Here is a 14184-nt window from a genome sequence, read left to right as displayed (position 1 = left end):
AATACACCTGAAATATTTTAAAGAAATTTCTAGTTTTTCATATTATAAGTTTGATGATGAAATGTCAAAGTAGTAAAATATTCACCATATATTCATTTAATATACAAATTTATAGATTTTGAATCAAAATTATTTTCATACTTTCAAATAGGGCAACGAAAAATAACTGAATGCACAGAGGTATTATAATTTAAAAGAGTACTGACCAAATTACAATCAGGCACAGCCACACCGTTTAACCTTTTCTAGTCAGGCACTGTGCAGGGCGCACTGTTTTGGGTCCTTCGTGTAGTTCCTGGTCCACGTCGGTCACGTCGGATCTAGATCAGGATGAGTACCAGGATAAAAACAGTTACCGATAAGCGATCGAGGGACCAGTAGACACAATTTCCCCTGATGTCCTCCAAAACATGACCATGCAAGATTTACTTACCGCTTTCTGAGAGATCGAGAGCCCCTTCAGGTACACAAAATATTACCTTAAATGCAGTTATTGGGCAGAAGACATGAAGCTGACCATGTAATGCTTAGCACTGTACTGTAATGTTTAGCGGATTTACACTACAAATGAACAAGTGTAATTTAATCGATAGCTAGACGAAATGTAGCGGATGGTAATTTAAAAGTGACGTCAGTTTTGTGTGAATACAACGTGTTAAGTGCATTTGAATGCAACATGTAAACAAACATTGATCAGGGAGAACTATAAAGAAATGTCAACTACAGATGAATAATTATTGCTGGAATATGCTTAGTATAATAAATTAACATACAGTTTCTATGTGTTTTCATAATAGAGACTACAAGCATTGATGCTTATTGAGAGGAGATTTAAAACTCTGGATGTGAAGTATGCTTATGTTTGCATTTAAGAAGTCAAATATTACAGATATGACTCTTCAGTGTTGGTCTCTCTTATCTGTTTTTCTAATAAAAATTACAAATTATAACTTAAAAGCACAAAAAAGTTGTTCAATGCAAGAAACTGGTGTGACAGGCTAGCAAGCATGTCATCACTTTAACATCTCTGCATGCATGTTTTCATTTCCAGAAGATCTCAGGATGTCTTGGTTTGTTGATTTTGCCGGGAAGGCAGAGGACTTCCTAAATAAAGTGGACCAGGGTGCAGCCAGCGCTTTGATAACAAGCACTCGGAAGTCCTCCCTGTCCTACAACAGCCCTGACACCACAGATTCGATCCAGTACAACTCTGCCGCTTACAGCTCCACCCAACAGCACATGGACTCCATCTCCTCCTCTTCCCATGGAACTTCAGCTTTCATCTCCGCAGCTGCTGGGAACATAAAGAAATCCAAAGCCACCGTTTTGGCCGGTACAGCTAATGTCTCCAGCACCACACCTTTGGGTTCTAGCAGCAAGGCATCATCCAACTTTGTGCGACCCAAAAAGCCAGAAGTAAACGATGATTTGCTCTTTGACTTCTTGAATAGTTCGGACCCACCGCAGAGCGAAAGAAAGGAGGTCCGAAGAGAAACAGTGTCTAAGGTTTTGGGTCCAGCAGGTGGGTCAGCTCAGACCCAGATGCCCCCTATTTCTGTGGCTGGCGACCTGCAGATGGGACCCTCTGTTACTGCAACCCAGTCGTCAACACCGGGCCTGTCCAGAAATTCCAGCCTCAGCTCTCTCTCGAACAGCTCACACAGCGTTAAAACCGAGGATGGCTCCAGAGACCAAAGCCAAGGTACAAAACATACTTCATACATCATTTGATTCATTACATTGATCTGAGAGCAAGAAATTTGGGCTATTTTTATTTTTTATATATCAATGCAGGTTAATAACCTTTGCTGTACTCCCAAAAACTGATATTTAGAATATTTATATTAATTTGTCTTGCAAGTATAATTAAATATTTTTTTTATAGAGATGCAAAATTGTCTAGTTTTTGTTTTGTTTTGTTAAATTTTAATTAAATGCATTTATTGAATTTTTGTTTGCCATGAAAAAGCATGTGAAGGTGAAATGGCAGCAAACTTAAATGTTATTTAATTCAGCTAGTAGGCAGTATTTTTCCTTTTTGTTTAGTTTGATGTAAAGTAGTAAAATAACTAAAACTAAATAAACTGAAACTGATAAATAATAATAAAAAATAAAAACTATATAGACATATATAAACAGCACATTTACTAAAACTAAATTGCTAAATAAAATACTAAACAAATAAAATTACTAATAAAAATACAAAATCTAATTCAAAATATTAACAAAAGCTATGATAGTAAGTCATTGATAATAAAATGTCATGCATACTATTTTAACTATTTTGTCAAATATATATTTAATGTAAAAACAAAAATCAATGACTTAAATGCTAAAAATTAAGGCATCACAGTGTTACAGTATGAAACATTTATATTAATTTTAAGATCTGTTAAATTTTGCATTTAACAGTGTTATAGTGTTCAAAGATACACTACTGTTTTGATAATATGTAGTTCATCCTCTTTGAACTTTCTTATTTTATATGTTCTGTCCAGCTGATGTTCATGAGAGTTTGAATCCAGGGCTGGATGTTCCCACAGAGGCCCAGCCAGCGCTGGAGATCCCACCTCAAGAGCTTCAGCAGCAGCAGCAGCAGCAGGGCCAAGAGCAAGTGATCTCCAACCTTCGTCTCGAGAACCAGCTTTTACGCAATGAAGTCTCTTCTCTCAACCAGGAAATGGCCTCTTTAATCCAGAGAGCCAAAAACATGCAGGAGGGTGAGCCAGAGAGACTGTTTGCTGAACTGTATACTATAAATGTGTTTTTGGTAAAATATATGCTGTTAAAGTATTTATTAACATTTAAATTTTTTGCAGTTATATTTATAATTTCAGTTTTCATTTTAATTCTATTATTTGATATGCTTTTTTCAATTTTATTAGTTATTATATATATATATTTTATTATATATTTATTATTATATATATATATATATATATATATATATATATATATATATATTTCTATTTTTATTTCAGTTTTTTTCAGGTTTAATTACTTCAAACTAAACAATTTATTTCAGTTGCTAAAATAACAATTCAAGATTTTAATCTAATTATTTCAGTTTAATCTAATTATTTCTAATTATTTTTTTCAATTAACAAAAACAATTTTTAATAGTTTTAGTTTTAATTAACTATAACAACACTGTTACAAAGTACAAAAGCTTAGGAAGCCATTAAATTATAAAATCCAATACTTTTGTAGAGGTGAACGTTTCCAGGGCTCGTGCTGAAAAGTGGAACTCTGACCAGTCTCGTGTTGATCGCACGGTTCGAGAGCTGAGGGCCCAGGTTGATGACCTCACAGAAGCCCTGTCTGCAAAAGATGGTCAGCTGGCGGTCCTTAAAGTACGACTGGACGAGGCAGATCAGCTACTGAAGGCCCGAAGCTCTGCCCTGGAGGAAGCTCAGAACGAGAGGGTTAGGTGGGTTTCTTTGACAATTCATGGAAGCAGAAGAACACTTCTTGTTTAGTTGGAAACAAGCTGATCTATATCTTCTCTTATCTGAATAAACCAACCTCTTTTGCTGTTTTTAATGTGTTAGAATTCTTCAGGATCACAGTGAGGGAAGCAGTCTTCAGTCTCAGGCTTCACAGACACTACAGGACAGAGTAAGAGACGCTGAAGCAGCAGTGAAGAGAGAACAGGAGAGCTACAGACAGATGCAAGTGAGTTAACAGATGTCATAGAAACAAACAGAACCAGAATTTATGTGGCAAACTCTATCTAGAGATAAAAAGATGGATCTGGTAGATCTAAATTACGTGCTATTTTCTCACAGAGTGAGTTTGCAACACGACTGGCGAAGGTAGAGTCCGAGCGGCAGCAGTTGGCAGAGTCATTAACAAATGCAGAGCGTCGGGTGATGGAAGAGAAACAAAGAGCTGAGGAACTACTTCAACAGGTCAAGAGCGCCCGATCCACGGCAGAGTACACCAAACAAGAGCTACAAGACTACAAAAACAAAGCCTCACGCATATTACAGGTCTCATTCTCTCTTTATTTTCATCTCACTTTTTATCTCTGTTTGATAAGTGTATGGAGGATCATGGTTGTTGTTCCTCCAGTCTAAGGAAAAGCTGATCAGCAGTCTGAAGGAAGGCTCAAGTCTGGAGGTGCTGGAGGGGGCCGGGGCTGGAGTTGAACTCGAAGAGCTCCGTCATGAGAGAGAGCTGCATAGAGAGGAGATTCAAAAGCTACAGGCCCAAATACAGAGCTTACGGACAGAGATACAGGTACAAAATATACTATCGCAGTGTAGAGTTAAAGGCTGGGTGATATGGCCTAAAAATCTGATATGTTTTAGCCTTTTGATTGTGTATATAGTGTGTGTATTCATATTTTTGTCTTTGCATTTAAATTACTGAAGGCTGAAGGACCAAAATATAGTTTTTTTGCAAGTAAAGGCCATAAGTGGTAAAACGCTTGTAATTCTACACTAAATTAACAGCTCACAGCTTTGTTTACTTTACTTACTTACTTTACTTTTGTCATTTAGCAGACGCTTTTGTCCAAAGCGACTTACAAATAAGAAAAAGTAACTAAAACTAAAAAGTTACAACTCTATAAATACTATCTACCCACATATTTAAGAAAATAAAGAAATTAAATAAAATTAACACATGCATATAACAACAACATTTCAATAATAAACATATCAATGAAAAAATTAAATAAAAAGCTACTACTATCCCTTGCCGGTGTCCCTGCCCGGTGGAGTCGCACGGTAGAGTCGATGGTCTTTACACTCTTTACTTTTTTACTTTTGTCATTTAGCAGACGCTTTTGTCCAAAGCGACTTACAAATAAGAAAAAGTAACTAAAACTAAAAAGTTACAACTCTATAAATACTTTTACATTTATATGCATCACTATAGTAATACATGCTAATAAATAACAATTACTTATATCTTGTTAGAATATTTTAAGATCATTTTTATGTATTTATTTGTATTTATTTATTTTTAAAAACGTTATAAATAAATTTCCAGCAAAATCTAACATTTGAATTTCCAGACAAATCATTGGAAATATAATAAATGTTTGATGTTATTAAAAAATATGACAAAAACATGAATTGATTATGCTATAGTAAATAAACACAACTAAAAAGGAGATCTAATTATTTTCAATTATATGAACCACTGTAATAATTCATAGAAATAAATAGCATTATTTGCTCACATTCTGCTAAAATATTTTATGATGAAAGACATCAAACGTGTTTTATTTTTCTTAATTAAAATAATATGAATACAATAAAAATATTTACTGCAAAATCATTGGAAATATATCATGAATATTTGATACATATATTAGCCAGCTGTAACACAGATACAAACACACACTGCATATTTGATTTTCCTCGTGTTTCCTCTAGGATCTGGAAACCCAGGCACTCACAGAGACCGAAAACTGGAGAGAACAGCTGGCAGAAGTACAGGAACAACATGCCCAGCAGATCAGAGCCAAACAGGAAACAGAAGCAGAACTGGAGAGATCCAAACAGGTATGTGATTGAGAGAGAGAGGGAAAAAAAACATAGATAGCACATCCAAGTTTTTAGAGGGGGTATATTGTGGTTTGTTACATTGTTTTATTTTCAAAAGAAGAATATTCTTAATAATGAGTAAATGTTGATACATTTTAATGCAGGAACTGCAGTACATTGAGGAAGAGCATCATCGCACTAAAATCACCCTTCAGGGGCGTGTCAAAGACAGAGAAGATGAGATCCAAAAGCTTAGAAACCAGGTACCCATGTAGGAATTAAGGTTTTATAATAAAATATTTTTAAAAGAAACACCTGTGCACCTGCTCCAAGATTCTGAATTTTTATGGTGAATTTTACCATTCCTCTGCTAGCTGACCAACAAGGCTCTGAGCAACAGCAGTCAGACGGAGCTGGAGGGCCGTTTGCACCAGCTGACAGAGACACTGATTCAGAAGCAGACCATGTTAGAGGCCCTTGGCACAGAGAAAAACTCTCTGGTCTTTCAGCTGGAGAGGCTGGAACAACAACTGAAGAGCCTGCAGGGTGGTCAGAACAGCAGCTCACACATCAACATTGCTGCCATGGAGGCACCAGGTCAGTGCACTGCAGGATGGGAAATTCCAGAACTGATTTTATGGGACTTCTTTAAAAAAAAAAAAATCAGGTTTAATAAACAGGTTATTATCATTAACTACAATTAAAACTAAAAGTATAAACACAGCAAAATTAATTACCAAATTACTTTGTGTAAAATTATAATGAAAACAGAAAATCTAAATATAAAAGTTAATTCAGATTTATAATAAAAACTACATTTTTCATATTAATAATAAAATTGCTGCTGAATCAAACCACTTAACTCAAGCTTTTTTGTGTAGAATAATTTAACTCTTGATGCTTTGTTTTTGTGTGTTTTTGTGTGTATAGGTGCTAGGCAGAGGAACACACCAATCCTGTTTAATGATGCAGATGAACCGGGTACAGGAGTGTATGGGAAGGTTCGTAAAGCAGCCAGTACCATCGACCGCTTCAGGTAATTGAGTCCCTGGAAATCTTTTTTTTTTTTTATGTGTGTGTGTGCGTGCTAAATGTATTTTACAGTGTCCCAATAGTATTAAAATGTATTTCTTTCCTCCAGTATACGTCTAGGAATCTTTCTCAGACGTTACCCCATGGCCAGGGTCTTTGTTATTATTTATATGGTGAGTATACAGAACATTGAGTATTTGAAAGTTGAAATGAAGAATGAAAAGATTTAAGGAAAACTGGATGAGTTTGTGTTTATGTCATAATCTATGTTTTTCTATTCAGGCACTACTACACCTTTGGGTAATGATTGTCCTTTTGACATACACACCAGAGATGCATCACAATCATCCTGATGGGAGATAAAGGACTTTCCACCTGTAACAACACATAATAACCTGTTTGAGATTAGTAAGGGTTAATAAAGCTTAAGCTTAGGGAAATTTCAGGCTGCTGTACAGTGCCTCAGTATGCATTCATCTTCAATTTGCACAGACATGCTGTTTGGCGGTTCTTTCTCTCTCTCTGTTACTCTGTTTCTCTCTCATTCACTTCATTTATTTTCTGTTTTGGTCCTTACATGATTGAATGCTTTCAGTGAAATCTGGCATGAGTGTTAACAGTATAAAGTGAAATATTTAAGGTGTAATTTAAATGTGTGGTTTTATTCAGTTGAGAATTCTTTGTCTTTTATTCATCTGTTTCACGCAAATGTAATCATGACTATTTTTGTTACAGGAAATTACAGAATGTATTCCCCACACTGTAAAGCAGATTTATCTTAATAAATATTAACACGGACATGATCTTAATTCTCCCTGCTGCTTTTGTGACTCTCTATCTTTTGAAGTACTCAGTGGTGATGAGGAAAATGTAGAAGTTACTACAGTAAATGTATTATATTTTATAATACATTATTACATTAAAAATAACACGCATATTTTAATATATAATAAATTATACATACATGATTTTATATTGTTCAAAAGTTTGGGGTTGGTAAGATTGTCTCTTATGCTCATCAAGGCTGCATTTTATTCAAAAATACAGTAAAAACAGTAATGATGTGAAATATTACAATTTCAAATGACTGTTTTTCTTTTTTAATGTATTTAAAAGTATCTATTCCTGTGTTGGCAAAGCTGTATCATGTAGCTTTTCAGTATCATTACTCCAGTCTTCAGTGTCACAAGATCCTTCAGAAATCATTCTCATATGCTGATTTGGTGCTTGAGAAATAATTGAATGCTAGTGTGATGGTCTGGGGCTGTTTTGCTGCTTCAGGACCTGGAAGACTTGCTGTGATAAATGGAACCATGAATTCAGCTGTTTACCAAAAAATCCTGAAGGATCCAGCCATCTGTTCGTGACCTCAAGCTGAAGCGAACTTGGGTTCTGCAGCAGGACAATGATCCATAACACACCAGCAAATCCACCTCTGAATGGCTGAAGAAAAACAAAATGAAGACTTTGGAGTGGCCTAGTCAAAGTCCTGACCTGAATCCTATTGAGATGCTGTGGCATGACCTTAAAAAGGGCGGTTCATGCTCGAAAACCCTCCAATGTGGCTGAATTACAACAACTCTGCCAAGATGAGTGGGCCAAAATTCCTCCACAGCGCTGTAACAGACTCCTTGCAAGTTATAACAAACGCTTGATTGCAGTTGTTGCTGCTAAGGGTGGCCCAACCAGTTATTAGGTTTAGGGGGCAAGCACTTTTTCACACAGGGCCATGTGGGTTTGGATTTTGTTTTCCCTTCATAATAAAAAACGTCATTCAAAAACTGCATGTTGTGTTTACTTGTGTTATCTTTGATTAATATTTAAATTTGTTTGATAATCTGAAACATTAAAGTGTGACAAACATGTAAAAAATCAGGAAGGGGGGCCAACACTTTTTCACACCACTGTACATATACATATGTCATTTAATATTATCATATTTGACACCACCACCACATCTGGTGTCCCAAAAAAACTTCGATTATGGCCTCAGAGATATTAAAGACAAAACTTGGCCAAAACAAAAGTTGTTTTATCACATGATTGCAGGACTCTTTCTGTCCAGTGGCGTCGCTGTTAATGCGTGGAAAGAGAGCGCTGGATTGTGTTGGTCCTCCACCGTCCCATAATCCATCTGTGCTGTCCACGTCTCCGCTGACGGATGATCAGTTCGGCTGTGATGGCCGCGGTTGAGCTGGCACTTTATCCGCGTGAAAAACACAGTGACCCAAAACAAACCCGTACCAGAAACCTGCCTGTCCATTTGTGGATATAACCCGGCGACCAGGTCTTCGTGTTTTCCGTGGATTTAACACGTATAACCCGGCGTTTTGTCTTTGTTTATGTCATGAAGTTTTGAACCAGCTGGAATCCGGATCCGCTGCTGATTAACTATTAATACGTCTATTAAAAACAAACCAGCGTAAAACGCTAGTTATTATTAATCAGCTTGAGTACATGAAGCCCTCGCTCGCACGGATCTGTGTGTTCAATGCATTGTCTGTGTGTCTGAGAGGCCCGTGTTAATTAAGGGTTAGATCCGGTTCGGCTCATCATGTCGTCCTGGCTGGGAGGGTTAGGCTCTGGCCTGGGTCAGAGTTTGGGTCAGGTCGGGGGAAGCTTGTCTTCTTTCACCGGGCAGATCTCTAATTTTACCAAAGATATTCTGCTGGAAAGCGCCGAGGAAGTGGGAGGTGAGTTGACAACAGTCACTTCCCATTTTGCTTATTATGCATTTATATTTAGCGAGCACAACTATATGCTATACTAATGAATGTGACAGGTTTATGTTGATTAGTTTATGAATACAGTCAGTCCAGTTATGCTTGATATTTAAATATAGTTAATCTCACTGTTAAATGTGCCACTTGTTTTTGTCTGATTGTTGAGATATGACTACTCTAGTAGTTTTTTTTAAAATGTGATTTGTTTGGGATTCGGCATCTGGTCGAAGAAATTAAAGGCAAAGTGTTCTCAAAAATGAAAATTATTATACTTTTCCAAACCTAAATGACTGACTTTCTGAGAAACACTAAAAGAAATGTCAGGGACCTGCAGTCATGTAATGAAAGTGAATAGTGAATGACAGAGCCAAAAAAAAATTCTTTGCATACAGCTGCTGAATCCCTATTAGAGATGTAGTTTCGGCTGAAGTTTAGGCACTTGATCTTAATCCAGAAAGTGCTGGATGTTTCTTTCTTTTGTGGATGGGGACTTAATATTAAGTACTTTGGTGTGTAACACTGCCTTGTTCCTTTTATCTGGCCCAATAATTTTGCAAACACAGAAGTACAGTTTTTTTTTTTTTAACCAACAAAACCCTTGCTAGTGTTAAAAATAAATCTGCCCTTTTTGACCTTTGGAGGAGTGGACAGACACACACTGAGCACACAGAGAACTTTGATCAGCAGCTTCCAGCAAAGCAGACAGACCTTGAGTCAATATGTCATGTCTCACGATGCATTGACTTGCCTGTTTTAAAGCAGACTTACAAAACATTTTAATTATCTGCTTTTGTTGTCTTTTAGACATAAACATGGTGTTTCAACTTTACCAAACATTATGTTTGTTAACATTAGGTGTCACGAATAGCATTTAATAATATAGGTTAATTGTAGTATTATTTATTGTTAATTCTTACTCATTACTTATACATTAAGTAATAATAATGTTAATATTTATAACTTGAAATGTTAAAAAATATATTTGTAGCTATATGTAGAAATAGCAATAACAAAGTATATGAATAAATGCTGTAAAAGTATTTATCTTTTATCATGTAGAAACTAATTGTAAATTGTTACCAGTGGTATATTAGCACTGTTTTTAGGCTGGCTGCTTGGAAGTGGCAGATGTGACACCTGGTAGGGGTTTGTCCTCTTCCTCAACAACAGAGACCACCTACATACAATGTGCCCTTGAGAAAGACAGCGCTTTAGATGGATTGTCGCAACTCACTATTATTGTTTTAAGTTGCTTTAGATAAAAGGCTACATTTAAGTGACTCCTTCACTTCTTATGCAACACAATATCAAGTAGTTATTTAGTAGGTGCTGTTAACTTGTAGAGTGGTGTTATGACTAAAACTGTTTGTGGGTGAAGCCCTGTAAGATTCATGCAGTGAACCATGGCCATAACTGTAGCCTTAAGCTTAGCTCCGTGATACTTCAAGAGGATCATCTAACTAATGGTAATTTAATACAGTTATTTCTATTATACACTATGCTACTCCACCCCTATTGTGTTTTTAAGGCAGGCATTTCCCTATGGAGTTCCTTAATGCCCAAATGTAGTGATTTACATTTGTAGTGAATTAGTTTAGCTAACTGTTTAACCTCAGACTTCCTGCGGTTTGTGCTAGTTTTTCTCAAATCCATATTTTATGCATTAAATAATGAAAATAAGTAGGGATGCACAATATGAATTTTTTTTACCGATAATTAAGTCCTTCTCATTACCGATACCGATAAATTCATATTTTTATATTATAATTTTCATATAATCTGCAGTTTGTGCACCCAGGAGAATACAAAATCTAAGATTCACTGATTAAACTGATATTTCAGTAGCTCTGGCCTAACTATAGCAAACATCAGTCCTGACTCTTCAAATGTTTTTTATTAAGGCACCACAATACTTTGTAACAGAAATGGTTTAACAGAATTATGACAGAACTATGGTTTATCTGCAATTAACAACTCATTAACAACAAATTTATATTCAAATATTTCATGCATAAAGAAATGCATCTATTCAACGTTTTTAGTGCACGAGGATGAGAAAGCTATATAGTCTTTAAGCAGTGTTGGGAGTAAGGCGTTACAAAAGTAATGCATTACAGTAACGTATTACTTTTTGCTGTAACGCAGTAGTGTAAGGCATTACTAATCAATTTTCAGTAATATTTTACTCGGTACATGTTCAGTAACGCTTGCATTACAACACACCTTTAGCCCCCAATTATTATTATAATGTTTTAAAATTTAATTTAAAGTCGGGCTCCTACTTTTTTATGTCCCTAGGGCTGGGCTTCGGGCCAATATTAACATCATAGTTCAGACGCGGGCCGGGCCTGTTTTAGGCTTCTCCTTATCTTTATATTTTAGACATCCATCAATTATTGATGAAAAAAAATTGCCGCGCTGGTGGAAACAACATGAGTCCATGCTGCCGCGACTGTCAAGAGCGGCTCGACGGTGTTTAGTGTCCCGCAGCAGCAACGAGCCGTCAGCAGCAGCTGAAGAGTTCTGCTTCAAATGCACGCAATAAAGCAAAAGCCCCAGCAAAAGTAATTACCATGAATGTGTCCGAGGGAAATAGTAAGGATTCGCCATCTCCTCGTTAGACGTGCCTTTGGAGAGAAGTGAATCTTCACGGATAACGATTGCATTAAATAGTTTTTGTTTTAGTTTTTATTTATTTCGTTAAGTAGCAATTTAAAGCTTTCTTTAGATATATTTATCATGTCTGTGGGGCGCTCCTGTTCAAGATAAAAGGACGTTTTGTTGATATTGTGAGTGCACACAAATAAAAGTAGACCCTTTACAGTTCAGAATTATGTATTACTCTTATGAGCAAAAAAGTTGTTTCCATTGAAAAAAAATTGCAGTTGATTGCGCTGGTGCCTCCATGTCCTGCGCTTTAGCTTCCACTCTCCGCACAAACTACTGGATGCAGCGCACATTTATCTAGGCTTATCGTTTAAACATTGTTATATGCTTGAACTGTTTTAGTATATCTATAGATTTTATTTTAGGCAAGTCATGATGATTTGAGAAGGCTACATTGATCAAACATAAGCTATGATCAGCCTGCCGGTCTGCCGCTGGCCGCTCGGCCATTACTTTAAGAAAGAAAAAACTTATTTAATTAACAAAAAATGCTCCAAACGTTTTTTCTAAATGAACTTAATAACGAAATATAAACACTTTGCCATTAGGGCAGGGCTCTAGTACATTTTGTCATTTTAGAATGTTAAGTTCTACTTCTGTAGATATTTTGGTGAAAGTAACTCAAAAGTAATACAGGAGTCATGTAACGCATTACAATTCTGAGACAGTAATATTGTGTTTTCAAATACATTATAAAAAAAATGCATTGACATTTGTCAGCCTCGAAAAAAATGAAAAACAAAAGTACATGCTCAAGAAAAATAAAGTGCATCCTCATACCAAGGTTAAGTCAAGTCGCAACACCGGTTATCACTCGCCCACCGCAGCACCGTCCCTCACTGTCATTTTGATTTTTTTAATAGTAATAAAAATAATTTAGTTCAGTTAGAGAACAGACACTACAATTAAAACTGAACACGGCTGCTCAATGCAGCACACCAAACGAACGACAGTTGCGCATCACAGATCAGATTTCATTTATCACCTGAGGAGAGTGAGTCGAGCTGACTGACAAGAGTGAGGTGAAAAAGACAAGATGATGGCAGAAGAGTTTCAAAACAAAATGTAAAAGCGCCCGTTTTAAAAATATTTTTGGATTTTGAAAAGCCTGTTGACCTGCAATTTATCTAAGGTGATATCAGAAGGTCTATTTATTTATTTATTTTTTAAACATTTGTTTCTCATTTAGCCTATTTGGTTCCACAGTATTTGCTGATTTTTATTTTATTTAAACTGTGATATTTTTCCCATTATTTTACATCAAGGTGTATGCAGTCCGTGCCTCAAAACCTTCCATCTCACTAATAAACGTTCTACGCTTTATAATTATTTGTTCCTCAGTCTTTACTGATTTTCAGTTTTGTATAGGCCTACCATGCATATTTAAAATTTGTAAGTTATCTGTTATTTTATATTAGGCATATAGCATGGTGTATTTTTATTCGTTTTGTTAATAAAAGTTAGCTATATGTTGTATTTTGTCGTTGCTTGAATTGAAGTCAAGCAATTGATGCCGAATTGCCGTTAATTTAAAAGTGAAAATAAAATAAGCACGGTGCTACAAGCTATTTAAGCAAAGGAAAGTGAGAAAACTCAAGCGAACTAAAAACAAACAACTGCTTGACGCCGAATTGCCACTAATTTGAAAGTGAAAATAAAACGCGCACAGAGCTTACAAGCTATTTAAAACGGAAGGAAAGTGAGGAAAAGAGAGAAGACTCAAACGACGTCCACCCCCCCCATCCACCGAGGTGATACCGGTAAGGTGTTGACACACATCGATTAACCAGTGGGAAAATTTCCTCACTGTCACAACCCTACTTGATGCCTTGTTTCCTCCTTTCGGAATCCTTGCTGGACATGCGTTGGAAATAGCAATGGCATTGTCCTCCTCTGCCACCGAGAAAAACTTCCAGACCGGCGAAGACATGTTCGCAAATGATGACGTAATGAGCACAACACATGCTGAGAGTAACTGCAGTTTAAAGCTGCAATCACTTGCACTCGGAAAGAAGATGAATCTCAGATAAATCAGACTGATTGATTGATTTACCAGCAAGCAATCTTTATCGGATCTAGTTATCGGATGTAATTTATTTATCGGAGCAATAAAAATGACGTCATTTTCTCTCATATCGGTCGATAATTTATCTGTCCGATAAATATCGTGCGTCCCTAAAAATAAGTTAATGTTAGTAGGGATGGGTACCGAAACTCGGTATTAAATCGGTCTCGGGGCTAAATTATGAAAGACCGGAGTATCG

General features: G+C 36.2%; 2 protein-coding genes across 6 annotated transcripts in view; both read left to right on the top strand.

Annotated features, from left to right (window-relative positions):
• The first annotated feature begins 311 nt into the window (after window positions 1-311).
• LOC306882387 (golgin subfamily A member 5) lies at window positions 312-7333 on the top strand. 4 transcript variants are annotated; one of them, XM_079436978.1, is made up of 14 exons: window positions 312-463; window positions 798-850; window positions 1052-1702; window positions 2526-2720; window positions 3211-3430; window positions 3552-3675; window positions 3789-3992; window positions 4075-4242; window positions 5388-5516; window positions 5663-5761; window positions 5873-6095; window positions 6429-6534; window positions 6640-6703; window positions 6813-7333. In XM_079436978.1, the coding sequence occupies exons 3-14, from the start codon at window positions 1063-1065 to the stop codon at window positions 6891-6893; spliced, it is 2253 nt and encodes a 750-aa protein (XP_079293104.1). In that variant the 5' UTR covers window positions 312-463; window positions 798-850; window positions 1052-1062; the 3' UTR covers window positions 6894-7333. The 4 variants fall into 4 exon arrangements, with proteins under 4 accessions (XP_079293104.1, XP_079293103.1, XP_079293101.1 ...); XM_079436976.1 differs by having other exon boundaries at window positions 323-463; window positions 2499-2720; XM_079436977.1 differs by lacking the exon at window positions 798-850.
• Window positions 7334-8668: 1335 nt separating this feature from the next.
• The window catches only part of LOC306882080 (thyroid receptor-interacting protein 11-like), a 31132-nt gene continuing 25616 nt past the window's right edge, over window positions 8669-14184 (top strand). For both annotated transcript variants that reach the window (XM_079436534.1, XM_079436533.1), the window contains exon 1: window positions 8669-9223. In XM_079436534.1, the coding sequence (XP_079292660.1) occupies window positions 9085-9223 (139 nt within the window). In that variant the 5' untranslated portion in view covers window positions 8669-9084. The remainder of the gene's footprint in view (window positions 9224-14184) is intronic.

The sequence above is a fragment of the Barbus barbus genome (genome assembly GCF_936440315.1).
Source record: "Barbus barbus genome assembly, chromosome: 16".
NCBI lineage: Eukaryota > Metazoa > Chordata > Actinopteri > Cypriniformes > Cyprinidae > Barbus > Barbus barbus.
The sequence above is the reverse complement of the archived record's forward strand: the minus strand, read 5'-3'. Positions and strand labels throughout refer to the sequence as shown.